Below are 18,399 nucleotides of genomic sequence, written 5' to 3' on the forward strand. Positions count from 1 at the left end.
GCACCATTCTAAGTGCTGGAGAGGTTACAAGGTGATCAGGTTGCCCCACAGGAGGCTCACAGTCTTCATCCCCACTGTACAGATGAGGTAACTGAGGCCCAGAGAAGTCAAGGGACTTGCCCAAAGTCACACAGCTGACAATTGGCAGAGCTGGGATTCGAACCCATGACCTCTGACTCCAAAGCCCGTGCCCTTTCCACAGAGCCATGCTGCTTCTCTGGGGAAATGAAGTGTAGGAACTGTTGATAGACCTAATGAATTCTGTTATAACTCCCTCTGGACTTCCCACATCTTGATTTAGAGCCCTAAGACTCAGTTATCTCTGCTATTTTAAAAGAAGAAAAGCAGAACTGCGTATCCCAGGGGTGGGTCTTATTGAAAATAAGCACTTTCTTTCAGGGATGAAAGCACAACTCCCTCAAAAACTGGAGGGATAATCTGACAACTGTCACCCATCACTCCACTTTCCTTTTCCTTTTCTTTCTCCAGCCAAATAAGAAAAACTAACTTGGACAGCAAAATCTAATCTTGGTAAACAATAACATGTTCAGAAGTCCCACAGATCTTTTCCCGTTTTGGATGAAAAGTCTGAGTGCATTTTCAGCATTGCTCTTGTCTTGCAGAAAGTCTTTCAAATTAGAACAATGTACAGTGTGTGTGTGTGTGTGTGTGTGTGTGTGTGTATATATATATATATATATATATATAAACTAAGACATTATTTTACATAATAACAGGGAGACCTTATTGGAATGCTCAACTGCTCAGAGTTTTCCATATTTAAGCTTTTGGTAAAACAAGATGTGAATTGGTGAGGATGAGTGGAGTGCCAATTTTTCATTTCGTGAATGAGGGAACTTGTAGGTGGGGCTTTGAGGAGACAGATGAGGGAAAGAAGAGGGAAGGGAGAAAAGGACAGGAAAGGAAGGGAGGGAAAGGGGGAGAAGAGTAGGGAGTGCAGAAGGGGAAGGAGAAGGGAAGAGGTGAGGAAGGGAAAATAAATTTGAGGCGTAAGAAGGAAAAGACACTCATTCATGCTGTAGTGTCTCTGCCTCCTCTGTTGCTTCCATTGTTATTTTCCTCAGTTGAGTTTGCGGCAATGTGAAAGTTATTCTCTTCCTCCTGGTCTCAAAGCCCTGTGAAGGGTTCACTCATCCACTTTCACCCCACCTTCATCCCCACAACACTTATGTACATATCCATTATTCATATATTTATATCAATGTCTGTCTCCCCCTCTAGACTGTAAGCTCCTTGTGGACAGGGAAGATGCCTACCAACTATTACATTGCACTCTCCCAAGCACTTAGTACAGTGCTCTGCACACAGTAAGCACTCAATAAATATTGTTAAATGATTGATTATGAACTTTTGAAGTGTAAATTAATTCTCACTGGGGCCATTTTTTTAAGTGGTTGAGAGGTAAATTAATGAAGTAATTGGAAGGAATTTCCTTCTGTGAACATGAGCTCTTGCAATCTCCCTTTTTTATTTAGAGTGAAATTAAAAGTTTTTGTTCTAGTAATAAAAAAGACCCATGTATCCAGGGACTTGGGATCTGCTGAACTGTTTTTGAGTTATTTAAGAAACATTAGGGTAGTTTTGACTGAAGAGTTGTGCCATGGTCATGTTCATATGCCCATGGACCCATCCATTTCACTTTTGATTCAGTATGTCTTAATCAGTAATAATGGGGCTGCTTTTCAGAATTTTACTTGGGCTTACGGCATTCTGTGCATGCTATTTTTAATTTTGTTTCTAATTAATTTTGCATGATGTCCAGCCAGTAGATACATTTTACCAGTAAGAAGAAAGGTTTCTCCTTCCTTCGGCAAGAGATCAAATTGGTCTCTGAAGGCTGAAAAGTCACCAAGCACTTTTCCTCATTTAAACCAGTGCATGTGATTTTCATGAATATTTAATATTATGGCATATACTCCTCATAAAATTAAAATTTTTAATTTGTGGATTATGATCAGCAGACTTAACCTATTACATTAGCCTGAAAGAGATATTATTGCACCTTCCAGAGTGCCAAGCTTATTACCAAGGAATAACTAACACCTTGATTACGAAGAACTCTTGGTAGATATTAATTATCTTCCAAAGAGCTAATAAAATAAAGCTCGTGTCAGAGGCTGATTTGCTATAGTTGTGATCCCTGTGGAACAGGGGGAGAGGGGAGGTTGATGGGTGATTTTTATATGAATGTTTTTGTGAACATTCTTTCAGCACAGCTGTCTGCTAAGATATATGAAAGATTACTTCTGTTCCCATTCCCCTCTCTTTCTTTCCTCCTTCCACTCTACAGAAGCCATTTGGGTTGGTGCTATTATTTTTCATTCCTGTATTCCAGGCAGTGGATAAATTAAATTCAGATATACTCTGTTTTCCTGTACCATTGGGTGGGGGGGCTACATTCCTGAAGAATCCTGAATTAAAGAAAACCATATTTAGAAGAGGTGCCTTGACTACCACTGTATAGACAGTAGCCCCCCTCTAGACTGTAAGCTCATTATGGGGAGGAAACGTATCTGCCAATTCTGTTGTACCCTCCCAAGCACTTAATACAGTGCTCCAAACATAGTAAGTGCTCAATAAATAGAATTGATTGATTACACATATAAACAACCCTTTCTTCCAATATCACATCGTACTCTATCCATATTAATACACATTTCCTGAAGAACATTTTTAATTGTCTAGCAACATTCTATCCAAAACACATAATGAAACTCTGTCCCATGGAAGAACTGAATGTATTTACGCATCTCCCGCTCGACTATTTTCTCTGCCATCGTTGCATTAGGCACAACTCCAGGATCTCTGGTATCATAACACCCATGTTAAGGCACGGATTGATAGGGAATCAGCATGGCTTAGTGGAAAGAGCACGGGCTTGGGAGTCAGAGGACATGAGGTCTACTCCCAACTCCACCACTTGTCTGTTATGTGACCTTGGGCAAGCCACTTCACTTCTCTGTGACTCAGTTACCTCATCTGTCAAATGGGGATTAAGATTGTGAGCCCCACATGGGACAAACTGATTACTTCACACATAGTAAGCATTTAACAAATGCCATCATTATTATTATTATTATTATTATTATTATTATTATTATTATTATTATTACCTTGTATCTACCCCTGTGCTTAGAAGAGTGCTTGACACATAGTATCTGCTCAGCAAATACCATAATTATTATTATTATTACTGGAGTGAATTTGGAGACTTTTAGTGTTGCCATGGTAGTGGTAGGAACCCAGAAGCCAGAGCCTCCTAAGCATTGAAGCTATGTTCACCTATGATGGGGAGGAATGAACAGCAGCAGGATACACAAACTGCTGAATGGTCAGCTGAATTGGGAAGCCAAAATGCAGGGAGAACAGAGGAAACATTTTATGAACACAGTAAAGCAATGTTTCAGACAATGCTACATCCCAGCTTAAAACCGAGAGGTCATCACTGAAGTGAGACCAGAATAGCATACCACAATCAAGAAAGGAGGAGCATGAATAACAGCTTTATAAGGAACATGAGACAAGGAGGCAAAAGAAAGGATTCCACAAATCATTGAAAACATCAAGCATGAGAATGCAAAAAGGGACACCTTGTGCACCCAATGTGGCTTGGATTTTGGATCCCTTATTGACTTCTTCAGTTACACATGATCTCACAGGTCAATATCAGTATCAGTGGTATCCTCTTTAAGCCTTGAAGAAATACCTCAGATTACCAGAGGAGTGGATCAGTCTTTTGACCAATCAATTCATGATATTTATTGACAGCCTACTAAGTGCAAAGTGCTTGGGAGAGTGCTACAGAAACAAGATACATGTTTTCTTTCCCCAAGGAGTTTATAGTCTGAGAGGGGAGATGGGCAAAAATAATTTACAAATAGTGAGTGCAGGGGAAAAAAATAATGTAAAAGAAAACAGTATGGATAATTCAGGATGAAATAGCTAAATAAAATAACTGATTGTATAAATAAACAGTTGCAAGGGTGTGTATTAGGTAGACATGGCTCAAGTATTGTGGATTATTGAGGAAGACCATGGAGAACATGGGAGATTTGGAGGGTTTGGTCGATGGGGAAAGTTGTAATCTGGGGGAATCTGAGGGGAAACAGTTGCCCTGCTGGGGTTGCAGCATGAATAAGAGTTTTATGTGGGGATTGGACAGTGAGGTACAAATTTAAAGATGAGATTAGGAGTCAAAAGTGGTAGCTGGAGGGGGAGTGGGTGAAGAAAGATATTTGTAAATTGGAGAAAATCTGGTTGGAGAATCTTGAGGTTATTGGCAAGGAGTTTTTGCATGATATGGAGAAAGAAAGGTAGCCATTGGAGTTTAATGGGCAATGAAAGATGTGTACTGAGCGATGCTTCAGGAAGGTCATAAGTACATCTTGGTGAGGTAAAGAGTGAAGTATATGGAGCCTGGAGGCAAGGAGACCAGCTAATACGGCAGCAACCAGAGTCTGCGGAGCCAGGCAAGATGAATTGAAGTTCCATGCTCTGAAATGTGTGCCACTAGATATCAATAACTATTATATACTTTGGACTAAATACAGTGTAAGCCATTTCAAAATTCATCAGCTGGATCTGGGCTTGAATTCTGTTGTTCTCGCTTGAGCGGTGAAGTAACTAGTAAAGATGGGTTTAAGGCCTCAACAGGCCCAACTGCATGGACAGAATAGATGAACTTTTTAGGTTGACTTGATTTATGTGGACACACAGAAACCCAAAAAGCATAGTACTGTTATTAGTATTATGAACACATAGTAATCTGGATTTCAGTCTCCTGATTGAAGTATGGTTGTTCAGTAGAAGTCATGATGGGGAGAAAAAGTTAGATTGTGGAGGAGTAAAAATAAATACCCACCCCTGCCAAAAAAAAAAAAACCCCACAAAGATGAAACCAGGATGAATGGAATTAGGGGCTAAAAAAAAATTCTAATTGATAGCAATTTGTTTATTCATAGCCTGCTTCACTTGAAATCCTTATTCTGCCCCTTCCACTGTTATTGTGTTGAGTTCCTTCCACCTATCCCCTCTTTAGAACTTGCAACTTTATTCACATATTTGATGATGGTGCCTATTCATGCCCAGCCACTGCATTTGTCTAACCTGCTTATTTTACTAGGTTATAAATAAGTAGATATTGTGCCTTTAATATTGTATCTCACCTGGTATAATGCTTGATCCACTGTTGGTGCTTGAAAAATGTTTATTGATGATGGTCATGGAGATAGCTGTCCCTTGTCTAGGAGCTAGTGGTCATCATCAATCGTATTTATTGAGCGCTTACTGTGTGCAGAGCACTGTACGTGGTCAAGCCGCACAGTTGACCATCTCGGTAGTTGACTGTATAGTTGACTCCATTTCTGTAGACAAGAAATCCCTTGCACTGTGTCTCTCTTAATGAGTCAGTCAAATGGTGGAAATGAAGGAATACAAGCAGTCCTTCCTTTTGGCTCAACTGCATATGCATGCATGCACACACATGTAATGACTTCCTTTATTTTGGAAGGTTAGTAGGTGAAAATCATTAGTAGGTGACAATCACACTGGAAATTAAGTGCTAATGGTTACGCCTTCTCAGCACCACCCTCACCTGAATTTGGTACCTGTGGCAAGTACATTTGAAAACTTGAATATCAGGTTCTCAGGCCTGCTACAATTCCAAGGGCTTAAAGATAACTGAAATAAGTTTGGGGCTAGAGAGAACAGCAGAGCTCATTTATTTGTGCATCTGAAAACTTGAGCATGAGGGCATTTTCTCAAGCCTGCTACATTTCCAGTGCTTAAAGATTACTGAAATGGGTTTGGGGCTAGAGAGAGCGACAGAGCCCATTTATTTATGTATTTTTGAAATGCTTTTGCAGGCCAACCTACCACTGCTACAGCGGGAGCTCCTGCACTGTGCCAGACTGGCCAAACAGAACCCTGCCCAGTATCTCGCTCAGCATGAGCAGCTGCTCCTGGACGCCAGCACCACCTCACCTGTTGACTCCTCAGAGCTGCTTCTCGATGTGAACGAAAATGGGAAGAGGCGAACTCCAGACAGGTGAGGACGAGGAGAAAGTGATCCCAGGCATTTGGCTGTTGTAGAGCCTAACCATTATGTAAAATGGGTGCGATCATATACCCCTCTGGTCTGTAGAAAACCCTATATGAGTTGTTTAGAACTTTAAAGACAACTATAGGGATGGGATCATTTCTCACTCCCCAGTTGACTTCCTTGTCATGGCTGTTCTGTTATTCATTTATTCATTCAATTGTATTTATTGAATGCTTACTGTGTGCAGAGCACTGCACTAGGTGCTTGGGAAGTACAAGTTGGCAACATATAGAGACGTTCCCTACCCAACAGCGGGCTCACAGTCTAGAAGCGGGGAGACAGACAACAAAACAAAACATATTAACAAAATAAAATAAATAGAATAAATATGTACAAGTAAAATAAATAAATAGAGTAATAAATATGTACAAACATATATACATATATGCATATATACAGGTGCTGTGGGGAGGGGGAGGAGGGGGAGAGGAAGGAGGGGGCTCAGTCTGGGAAGGCCTAAATGTAATGGTATGGTAAAATTCTGTCATGGGAAAATTCTATAACTTGTTACTATTTCAGTGAGCACCTGATAATTATTTTCTGCAAAACTGTAGTCTATTTCCTTTCCCTTCTTTCTCCACTGCATTCTCCCATGGTTTTTGGCTGGGACTAATGCTTAAAACAAATCTTCTGCACACAAGGAGCACTTAGTAAATACTGTTACAAAAGCTAGTCTTTTTTTTGGCTCCTCCCACCTGTCGCATCAATTTTTCTCTGCACATGCCAACTATTAGATTAGAACTACATGTTGCCGACTTGTACTTCCCAAGCGCTTAGTGCAGTGCTCTTCACACAGTAAGTGCTCAATAAATACGATTGAATGAATGAATGAAAAGTTCTGTAGATTGAGATTCAGAGTTAGGTAGGTGGAGACCTAGATGGCAGTATGGAAAATTCCTATCAATTACCATAGATTTTACTTATTTTTTCCATCTCATTTTGAATATCATTGGGGTAGAAAAATAAATGTATTGATGATGATGTCGGTATTTGTTAAGTCTTTACTATGTGCCAAGCACTGTTCTAAGAGCTGGGGTAAATGCAAGCTATACACACTGGACACAGTCCTTCTCCCACATGGAGCTCACAATCTTAATCCCCATTTTACAGATGAGGTAACTGAGGCATAGAGAAGTGAAGTGATTTGTTCAAGGTCAAGCAGCAGACAGTTGGCAGAGTCAAGACTAGAACCCAGGTCCTTCTGGGCTTCCGAGTCAGAGGATGTGGGTTCTAATTCCAGATCCACCACTTGTCTAATATGTGACCTTGGGTAAATCACTTCGTTTCTCCATACCTCAGTTACCTCATCTGCAACATGGGGATTAAGACTGTGAGCCCCATGTGGAACAAGGACTGTTTCCAATCTGATTATCTCCTTCCTACTAGATTACCTTCTATCAACAGTGCTTGGAACATAGTAAGTGCCTAACAAATACCATAATTATTATTTTTGTTATTCTGACTCTCAGGTCTGAGCTCTACCCACTAGGCCAGGTTGAGAACTTTCAAAAACCACAGTCAATCTCAACAAATTGTATTTTCCTAGCATACAAACTAAGGCTAGAAAGATTGGAAATCTTCACAAACCTAGGTTTTCATAAGGTTGAACAAGTGCTCACAACATATTGACCCTGAGCCCTTGAAACTTTGTTTTTTCCATATGATCCAGTAACCTGCATTTTTTTTCTTTGTGTCACTCTTAGCAACTTCTGGTTGTAAACCAATATTTATGAACAGTTAATAGCTTGTTCAGGTGACTTGCAAGACACAGAATACCCATATCCATCTCTGGTCACTTAAACCCAGTGTTAATCTCTTCCAGATGCCATATTCATCCTGATCCCACTCAATCCCATGGTTTATATTCATTGTTTCATTAACCTAGTGTTGTTCGAGTTACTTTGAATATTCTTAATCCTGTTATATCACACAGCTAGGCCCAATAACCAACGTACTGGGCCTATTTTGATGTTTCATTTTTGAGATGAGTGAATCTTCCTGCTGTCAAATGGACAGATTGACCTAAATGTCCTCATCTAAGAAGCAGCCCTTCATGTAAACAGTGGGTAAAACCCGGGCCTAGTCACCATGAAGGTACTGATCATTCCAGTTTTATTTCTGTGGGAATGAAAATCCTGGTAGTATTAAGGAAGAATGAGTGGGGAGTCTAGAAAGAGAAGGGAGTAAGAAAAGGCACAATTGGAAGTTCTTGGGCCGAGCGAGGTACCAGGAGAAATTACAGTTATGTCAGTATAGTGTTATATAAATGGAGACAATAGTGAAAATAATTCTGTTCGGGAGCCTTGACAGTTAATGATTTGCATACAAGTGGAACCAGGAAGTCCCAAAGCTTCATTTCTGTGTATTCCCATCAACTGCCACCACCAAAAAAAGCTTTGTAATAATAATAATAATGGTATTTGTTAAGCACTTACTATGTGCAAAGCACTGTTCTAAGCACTGGGGGGGATACAGGATGATCAAGTTGTCCCACGTGGGACTCACAGTCTTCACCCCCATTTTACAGATGAGGGAACTGAGGCTCTGAGAAGTTAAGTAATAATAATAATAATAATGGTATTTGTTAATAATAATAATAATAATGCTGGCATTTATTAAGCGCTTACTATGTTAAGTGCTTAATGGTATTTGTTAAGTTCATATCCTTATGAAATCCTGGTTTCAGCCTCCCTGAAAATTAAGGGAATATTAATCCAAAGAATGTTTATCCAGGGGCTATTTTATTATGAAAAATAACCCCTAATTTATGCACAGCTACCTGGTTTCTGGAACAACAGAGAACCAATGGCAGCGGAGGTGACAGCCTGTGTGTGATTTATCTTAAAAAGCTTAAAGCCTATGAAAAAAACTTAAACTATTTGTCCAAAGGTTGTTGCCGAAACAATTAGAAGTCATATGTTTATTTCTTATGTGACGTGGTCTTTTCTAATGTAAACGGGGGATGTATGATGGGAAGTGAAAACCGAAAAAGGGCTCCCTTAGAAGCAGAAGGCAGAGTAATGAGTCTGTGTTTGTAAATACATGTGTACCTTGTGGGAATTTGATCATAGACAAGAAAATATGGCCCTCTATAGTAATATTTTTCACCTACCATTTGCTGTATCTTGTTTGCTTGAGCATTTCCCCCTTCCTAGTAATTGGTCTGAGCATCCAGATCTACTATACACAGTTTTATAGAGTATGGGACTGATTTGCAACAGAGCTTTTTTTTTTTTTGTTTTGCTTTCTTTACTGAATGTTTTGTTGGTGCATATGGTCTGACATGGATGAGCAGCCACGGTGAGATTTTGGAGTCTATTAAACCGGCTCATTAAAAAGATCAATCTGTTTCTGTAATAACATTGGGAGCCATCAGTCACTGAAAGAGTGGAAAAAAAAGTGACACCTGAGGAGAAAACACATTTATGTAATTTGGTTCATGACATGTTGTAAGCAAAAGTGTGTTCTCTATTTTGTTTACAACTTTAGGGACTTTAATCCTAGGAAGGCTCCTTATTTAATCCACAGGTAATCATCAAAGGATTAGGTATTTTGTTTGGGCATATTGTCATTGCAAACATTTTTCTTGTATGATTTTGTGTTTTATTTTAAATTTCATGCTGTTTCAAAAATAATTAATCCTCTAGAGGCTGATGTGAAAGTTGTCATCTTTTTTCTGTTATGGCAGAGTGAGATATGCTGTATTTCAATCTCAGTGTAGTTCTTCTGAGTTCCTACATAGCCAAATATTTCAAACTGAATTTAGAATTAAGTTGATTTGGAAGTGTTTGTTTACAACATTATTATTATTATTATTATTATTATTATTATTATTATTATTATGGTATTTGTTAAGCACTTTCTATGTGCCAAGTACTGTTCTAAGCACTGGTGTAGATGGAAAGTAAACAGGTTGTCCTATGTGGGGCTCATAGTCTTAATCCCCATTTGACAGATGAGGTAACTGAGGCACAGAGAACTTAAGTGAGTTGCCCAAGGTCATACAGCTGACAAATCAATCAATCAATCAGTCATATTGAGCGCTTACTGTGTGCAGAGCACTGTACTAAGCGCTTGGGAAGTACAAGCTGGTAACATATAGAGACAGTCCCTACCCAACAGTGGGCTCACAGTCTAGAAGGGGGAGACAGAGAACAAAACCAAACATACTAACAAAATAAAATAGAATAGAATAAATAGAATAGATAGGTACAAGTAAAATAAATAAATAGAGTAATAATAAATAAATAAATAAATAGAGTAATAATAAATAGAGTAATAAATAGAGTAATAGACAAATGGCAGAGGCAGGCTCTGACTCCCAAGCCTGAGCTCTTTCCACTAAGCCATGCTGCTTCTCTTAATACTTCATTCATTCAGTTGTTCTATCATTCAATTAATAGTAATTAATTCTGATCTATAAATTGACTAATAGATTCCAAAGAATAAAATAAAGCACGGCTGGAGAGTATGAAGGACCTGGGTTCTAATCCCAGCTCTGCCACCTGTTTGCTGTGTGATCTTGGGCAAATCACTTAACTTCTCTGTGCCTCAATGACCTTATCTGTAAAATGGGGCTTAAACTGTGAGCACCATGTGGTATAGGGATTGTATCCTCGGCCCATCTTCAAAGCCTTTTTAAAATTCCATGTCTGCCAAGAGGCCTTCCCCTACTAAGGCTTCATCTTTCTTAAACTCTCTCCCTTCAAGATTGCCTATGAAGCAGCATTGCATAGCAGACAGAGCACAGGCTTGGGAGTCAGAAAGAGCTGGGTTCTAATCCTGGCTCCATCACTTGTCCGCTGTGTGACCTTGGGCAAGCCACTTCACTTCTCTGAGCCTCAGTTACCTCATCTGTAAAATGGAGATTGAGACAGTGAGCCCAACTGGGACATGGACTGTGTCCAACCCGATTTGCTTTTAGCTACCCCAGTGCTTGGTTCCTGGCACATAGAAGCACTTAACAAATACCATTATTATTATTATTATCATCTCTATCCTTTCAACACCTGATATTCAAACCCCTTGCTCTCCCCCTGACCCGTAGCACTTAGGAACATATCCATAATTTATTTGAATGTCTGTCTCCAGACTGACATAATTTGTTTCAATGTCTGTCTTCCAGACTGTAAACTCCTGCGGGGCAGGAAACATGTCTACCAAGTATCTTGTACTGTACTCTCCAAGAAATAATAAAAATAAAATAATCATTATCATAATAATAGTATTTGTTAAGCACTTCCTATATGCCAAGCACTGTAATAAGCTATGGGGTAGACACAAGATAAACAGGTCCCAAGATGAGGCTATTGAATCCCCATTTTCCAAATGAAGGAACTGTGGCACAGAGAAGTTGAGTGACTTGCCCCAAGTCAAACGACAGGTGCAGCTGAGATTAGAACTCAGGTCCTCCAACTCCCAGGCCTGTGTTCTTTTCACTAGGCCATGCTATTCCTTAGTGCTTAGTACAGTAAGTGTTCAATAAATACCATTGACTGATAGATTATTTACAAAAATAAATAGGAGATACAACTGTAGGTTATCAATTTCCTAAAATAAAAGGTAAAGGGAAAAATTGGAGGGTATAAATGAGTGATTTAAACATGGCATTGTTCTTAAGGAAAGGTGTCAGGACAAATTCTTTGAAATACATTTGTTTGAAAAGAGATTAAAGTCTTATATTAGAGTTTAAGGACTCATCAAGTGAAAATTAGCAAGTGATGTTTTATGCCTATATGTTAAAGGCTCTGTATGAAATCTCCTGGAATTTTACTTTGTTCTAGTATCATGCTTCTCGTAAAATTGCGCAATCAATAAAATATGTGAGTAGATGCATTGGGAATATATTACTGCATTTTGTGGACATAACTGTAAGCCACATAAAGCTGATTTTAAAAGTTCATTAATAGGATACCACTCTTGTGATCTAGAATTGAATGATTGTCATTTGTGTATTTTTTTTGAATATCAAGAGACTGTATGTGCGAATGGGATGGGGCTCATCAACAAGTTGTATAATGGGGAAGAAAGGCAAAAATAATTTACAGACAGTAGGGGTAGAAGGAAGGACAAGGAATGGACAAGTGCAATACATCAGTACTATGGTTGGGTAGAAATGTAGTGCTAACAATGGCTGTTGGATCGATTTAATGGAAGTGTTGTATTAATTGTAGAAGGCTTTCTGGAGGAGGTGGCATTTTAGGAGGGTTTTGAAGATGGAGAAGAGTTGTGATCTGGAAGATTTAATTTGGATAGAGTTCCAGGGAGGCAGCACAATATAAGTAAGGAATCAGAGGTGGGAAAATTTGAAATTGGCCTGCAGTTAAAATGTGAGTGCAAACTGGAGAGAGGAATGGATGAAAGGAGGTGAAGAAAGCTGGCAGATAGCCTTGAAGTCAGTAATCATGAGTTTCTGCTTGGTACAGAGGTAGCCAGTGGTGGATTTCAAAACATGAAGAGATTTATGCCAAATATCTTTACAAGGTCTTTTAGCCTTGAATACTAAAAATTATCCCTGTCATTTATCACTTATTAAAGCTGCCAAATATATGATGGGGAGGCATGTCACCCTAATTTATTATTCTATAGATGATCTGCGAATATTTTACAGTTGATGTTTTAAAATTAGATAAATATGTTTTCTGCCTCACATATCTCTAGAAAAGGTCAAAAATGCACAACTGAGTGAAGCACTGAAATGGCTTAGTTGACCCAATGGAAGCAGTGTGGCCTAGTGGAAAGAGCCCAGGCCTGGAGTCAGAGGACCTGAGTTTTAATCCTGGCTCTGCTACTTGCCTGCCATGTGACCTTGGAAGAGTCACTTATCTTCTTTGTGTCTCAGTTTCCTCAAATGTAAAATGGGGATTTAATACCTATTCTCCCATTCCTACTTAGACTGCGAGCCCCATGTGGGACAGGGATGATATCCTACCTGATTAACCTGTATCTACCCCAGCACTTAGAACAGTTCTTGACATGTCATCATTATTATTACTATTATTATCATTATTAGTGGAAATAACAAGCTTGGGAGTCAGGAGACCAGGGTTCTTAACCCAGCTCCATTCCACTCCACTCCATCTTCTTTCCGACCTTGGGCAAGTCGCTTGACTTCTCTGTGCTTCAGTTCAACCTGATCCTTGGTTTGCCATTCTCACTCTGTGAAGTTGGCAGCTACTTGGAGGAATCTCTTGAGGTTTTCATTTTGGCTATCAACCCATCCCTCATCTCCCAGATGCTTAGTACAGTGCTCTGCATGCAGTAAGCACTCAATAAATGAGCCCACTGTTGGGTAGGGACTGTCTCTATATGTTGCCAACTTGTACTTCCCAAGCGCTTAGTACAGTGCTCTGCACACAGTAAGCGCTCAATAAATATGATTGATGATCATCATCATCATCATCAAAAGTGTCCGAGTGATTTCAATGAGAATTTACAAGGTGAATACAAATTAGAGACAGTCAGTCAATCGTATTTATTGAGTGTTTACTATGTGTAGAGCACTGTACTAAGCATGTGGGAGAATACAATATAACAGTATCACAGACACATTCCCTACCCACAACGAGCTTAGAGTCCAAAGAGGGGACAGTGCCTGCTTTCAAGTAATTAGTTGTCTAGGGAGATGCCAGACACAGAAACAGCTAACAATTAAGTGTTTTGACAGTTGAACAAGTGCTGCTTGGCAGCTGCTCACAGCAGCATAATTTGGTTTCTCCCTTTTCCCTCGTCCTCAAAACTTAGCCCATTGTTCTAAATTTTATCAAGGACATAGCCCTCGTTCATTCATCCGCCATACTGTAACAGTTGGGAATGCTGAAGTTGTGTGGGCTGGGACTTTGAGACCCCAGTTGTCCCACTCCCAGGAGCAAAGAGCTCTTGAATCCCTTCCTCCTTCACCCACCCTGCACTCCTCCACTTAGGAACTCTTTTCATTAGAACTGAGGAAATATCTGAGAGTCTATATCAATGAACATACTGCTCCTGTAAGTTCTCTGAAGACTTTCTTTAAGGATTTGACATTGAAGGTGAAGAAAACAGGAGAGTAGATTCTCTGTGGATTGGCGATTTCATTTCCTAAACCCAGAATTAAAAAACAGGCCATATTATGACTATCAACTAAGTCCACAAGACTAGGGGTAGTCAGAGTTTCAAGTATTCTGAAACAGATGGCTTCTAACATCCTGGGCAATCCCAGGAGTGTATTAGTGAAGGACCTACTGAACTAAAAGAGACATCATGTCTATACCACTATTTTTCTCTGAAAACTCAAGAGCTATGATCAGTTTGAGCATTTTCATCATGGCTATCTATTTACATTTGTGTGTCTGTATATATATATATATATATATATATATATATATATATGTACACACATATGTATATATGTATAGATATATATCAGCTCTTGAAGAGTTCAAAATTAATGGTATCAGTTGTAGCCCAAAGCACCTCGGATTACTTTATTTGCCCCTTTTATGCTCAGCTGATCTTTCTAGACACCAATTTGGAAAAGTAGGATTAGTTACATGGACTTTTCCCCAAGAAAACTCAGTTGGGTAGTGCATGATGACAATAAGTGCCATTTGACTTCTCATCAGAATGGATTCTGAGTATTCAGCGATTACCCTAATGGCTCTCTGCTTTAGGGTTTAAAAGAAAACATGCATCCTGTTTGAGGACAACTCAACTTCCATTCATCTGTGTTCTAACCAAATCAGCTTCATTCAATCGTTCATTCAATCATATTTATTGAGCGCTTACTGTGTGCAGAGCACTGTACTAAGCGCTTGGGAATCTGAATCTTCATCTCAAGAGAGATTTGTTTAACATTAGAGGAAATGAAATATGCTCTCTTAAGGAGAGGAAGTAGATGTAAGTGCAGAGTGACTATTTTTGCAAAGACTTCTAATTCTAGAAAGAATTTGAGTCCTTATTTCACTTTGAGTATTTGGCCATGGTGGGTGAAGTTCTGGGAGAGGCATTCGAGATCCGTGTTAAAGAATGACCACAGTCCCCTCTGACCAAAGCTGGTTGTGGATTGAATTGTGAAATGAAACTTTTTTTATTTTCCAGAACCAAAGAAAATGGCTTTGACAGAGAGCCTTTGCACTCAGAGCATCCAAGCAAGCGGCCATGCACTATTAGTCCGGGCCAGCGGTACAGTCCAAATAACAGCTTATCTTACCAGCCCAATGGTATGCCTCACCCTACCCCACCTCCACCTCAGCATTATCGATTGGATGATATGGCCATTGCTCACCACTACAGGGACTCCTACAGACACCCCAGCCACAGGGACCTCAGGGACAGAAACAGAACTATGGGTAAGGATGCAAAGGAAATCGTGGCTTTTTTTTAAATCTCTGAAATAATTTTTTTTTTTACTTTATCTCTGTCATTGTAAAATGTATCCTAGAGTTTTTTCTCTCTCCCTTAAGTCTCCACAAAAGAGGCTTAACATCTAAAACAGTTTTTAAGCAGCTGTTCCAGTCTTTGTGTGTATTCATTCATTCATTCATTCAATCGTATTTATTTAGTGCTTACTGTGTGCAGAGCACTGTACTAAGTGCTTGGGAGAGTATAAGTATGCATACTTGTGTATGCTTATATATATTTTCTTCAGCAATAGGGTTCTCTTGCAATTCTAGTCTGCTTTACATAAGAATGTGTTTGTGCATCTAACCCATACGAACCATTCTTACTTTTAGACCTCTTTTGCCATGGCATGGTTCAGTTGTGCCTTTCATTTCTTATCTTCTGTGATTTTTATAGAAAAGATTAATTCAATGGACTAGTTCCTGTAACACCTAACTCCCAAATCTGTACAACTTCAAGTGACATCCTTCCACATTCTTCATGATCCCTGAGATTTTAAAAGAGAAAACAACACGAAATCCAGGACTGGAAGAAGAGATGGTTAGATGGCACCTGAATTGAGAGCTGTCTTGTGCCTTCTGGATATTCAAGACCCAACCTATAATTTAAAGTTGCTAAATCTGGGTCAAAGATCAGAACATCAAAAGAGAATGTTTTGCACGCCTATTTCCACTCCTTCCTTCATTCCTTCCTTCATGGAGGAGCCAGAAGCCATCAAAAGCATTGGGAAATATGTTAATATGGGTCAGCTGACCATAATGGACTTCCAGGAAGTTGTAATAGTTGAGACCCAATAATAGAAGATAGCCAACATAGCTATAACTGTCCCCCAAAACTAGTCTTTTAAAAGTTCCCTTAGCTACCATAACTGAAGAGCCTTCAAATAGACTTGCTATCCTTAGATGTGGATTATTTGGCAAAACATCTTCTGTCCTCAAGCTATATTATCTGAGACTGAATGGAGCACAACATGCAAATTTCACAAGAGAATGTGGTTTTGAAACACTTCAAACCACTCCTCTAAGCCTGATCCTATAACCATGATGCCAACCTGTTTACATGATTGAAAGAGCATTTCAGCCTCCCTCAAGAAGCAGTAGAACTCATTCTCTCGAGCCACACAGAATAAGACCATTCCACATCAAAATAAATCTGGCAAGGTTGCCTCAAACAAATGCTTTCAGCTAATTTGTAAATTCTTCACATAAATCAAAGCTTCTTGGTACATTATCCTGTTTTAGTTCAGTCAAGACCAAGAATGTGGCCATTTGCCATAAAGGAGCAAATGGGTGGGATTTTTATTTATTTTGGTTTATCTTTTGAACACTTTGTTACGATCACAGAGCAATGAAGTTAGTCCTGTTAATAATTCCCAGGTTTCTATTTCAAATTCTTCAGTCAGAGAATTTGTTGGGGTCACTTCTGCAAACCTCACCGTCCTGGGGATGATCACAAGAGTCCTCTATGCAGTAAACTGTGAAGGGAGCCAAAGACCTTCGTAAAAGTCTGTGGACACTTTGAAATACCCACCAAACTTTAAACAGCAAATTTAGTACATTGGAACACTGTACTGTACGCTGTACATTGGAACACTGTAGCTTCAATGCAAACTACAGTGCAAGCCCACTGAGGGCAGGGATTGTCTCTCTTTATTCCTGTATTGTACTTTCCAAGTGCTTAGTACAGTGCTCTGCACACAGTAAGCGCTCAATAAATACGATTGAATGAATGAACTAGAAAGTACTTCTGCTTTATGTAGTGAGTATATATTCACATTGCAAGATGATTGGTCCCTTTATGTATTAAGTCTATACACCTTGCTTTGCATGTGATATTTTCAAATCATATCCCCTACCTTTTAATTATATTAACATAAATCCAATAGTTCTAGTACAAAGATATTTCAAGGTCCTTTCTCAGGGAGTTTTAACATGTGTTAATGTAAAATAGACAATGGGAGAATGAGGAAAAATTATAGTGTTTTAACCAGGCAGCCATTTTTCTCTGATTTATCGGGTCAGACTCCTGATCCCTGTATGAGTTTCAAATCTTGCAATATGTATTTTAAAATTTGAGAAATGTTGTTTTAACTGAGTATTTGATGGAGAATCATAGAAACAGCTCACGTAATGGATTCAGTTTGTAAAAGAAGCCAGGAACAGAGGTGTTTGCTCACTATGGCTCTGCCAGGCAAGTCCTATGAAGAAAAAGCAAACCAAACCAAACAAAAAAAAAAGTAGAATTTTTTTACTCGATAAGTCTAACATATAGATACTGAGAGTACTGTTTAATTGAAACGTAATCTTCAATGGTTATTGTTCTATCATTTATTTTTCAGTCAGATGTAGTCTTCACCAATGCAAACTGCACACTTTTTTAAAGCATTGTAACAATAATAATAATGGTATTTGTTAAGCACTTACTATGTGCCAGGCACTGTTCTAAGCCCAGGAGGAGACCCAAGGTAATCAGGTTGTCCCACATGTGGCTCACAGTCTTACAGATGAGGTAACCAAGGCTCAGAGAAGTTGAGTGACTTGCCCAAAGTCACACAGCTGACAAGCTGTGGAGCCAGGATTAGAACCCACAACCTCTGACCTCAAGCCTGTGCTCTTTCCACTGAACCACACTGCTTAATGAATTGTGTCAGGTGACAACTGGTTATATAGTTTTCAGACAATTCAGTTTTATCAGTTCAAGCTAAGTTCTTATATGGAAAAAAATAGCTCAATGCTGTTGTTTAGTAGTTTGCCAAATCTTAGGTCTTTTAATATTATCCATATATTTTTTAAATTTCAAACCATCCAAGATCTTTCAACTCCATTTGAGTGCATCTTAATTCCATTCTCTTTTATCCCAATAGCTACTGATACGTTCAAAGCTCTGTTATTTCCTGTGAT

General features: G+C 39.1%; 1 protein-coding gene across 4 annotated transcripts in view; it reads left to right on the forward strand.

The window, feature by feature from the left end:
* RUNX1T1 (RUNX1 partner transcriptional co-repressor 1) overlaps positions 1-18,399 on the forward strand; it is a 166,837-nt gene that overhangs the window by 106,890 nt on the left and 41,548 nt on the right. For all 4 annotated transcript variants that reach the window (XM_038745346.1, XM_038745343.1, XM_038745345.1 and 1 more), the window contains 2 exons: positions 5,886-6,067; positions 15,197-15,447. In XM_038745346.1, the coding sequence (XP_038601274.1) occupies positions 5,886-6,067; positions 15,197-15,447 (433 nt within the window). The remainder of the gene's footprint in view (positions 1-5,885; positions 6,068-15,196; positions 15,448-18,399) is intronic.

Source organism: Tachyglossus aculeatus, chromosome 4 (assembly GCF_015852505.1).
Source record: "Tachyglossus aculeatus isolate mTacAcu1 chromosome 4, mTacAcu1.pri, whole genome shotgun sequence".
Lineage (NCBI taxonomy): Eukaryota > Metazoa > Chordata > Mammalia > Monotremata > Tachyglossidae > Tachyglossus > Tachyglossus aculeatus.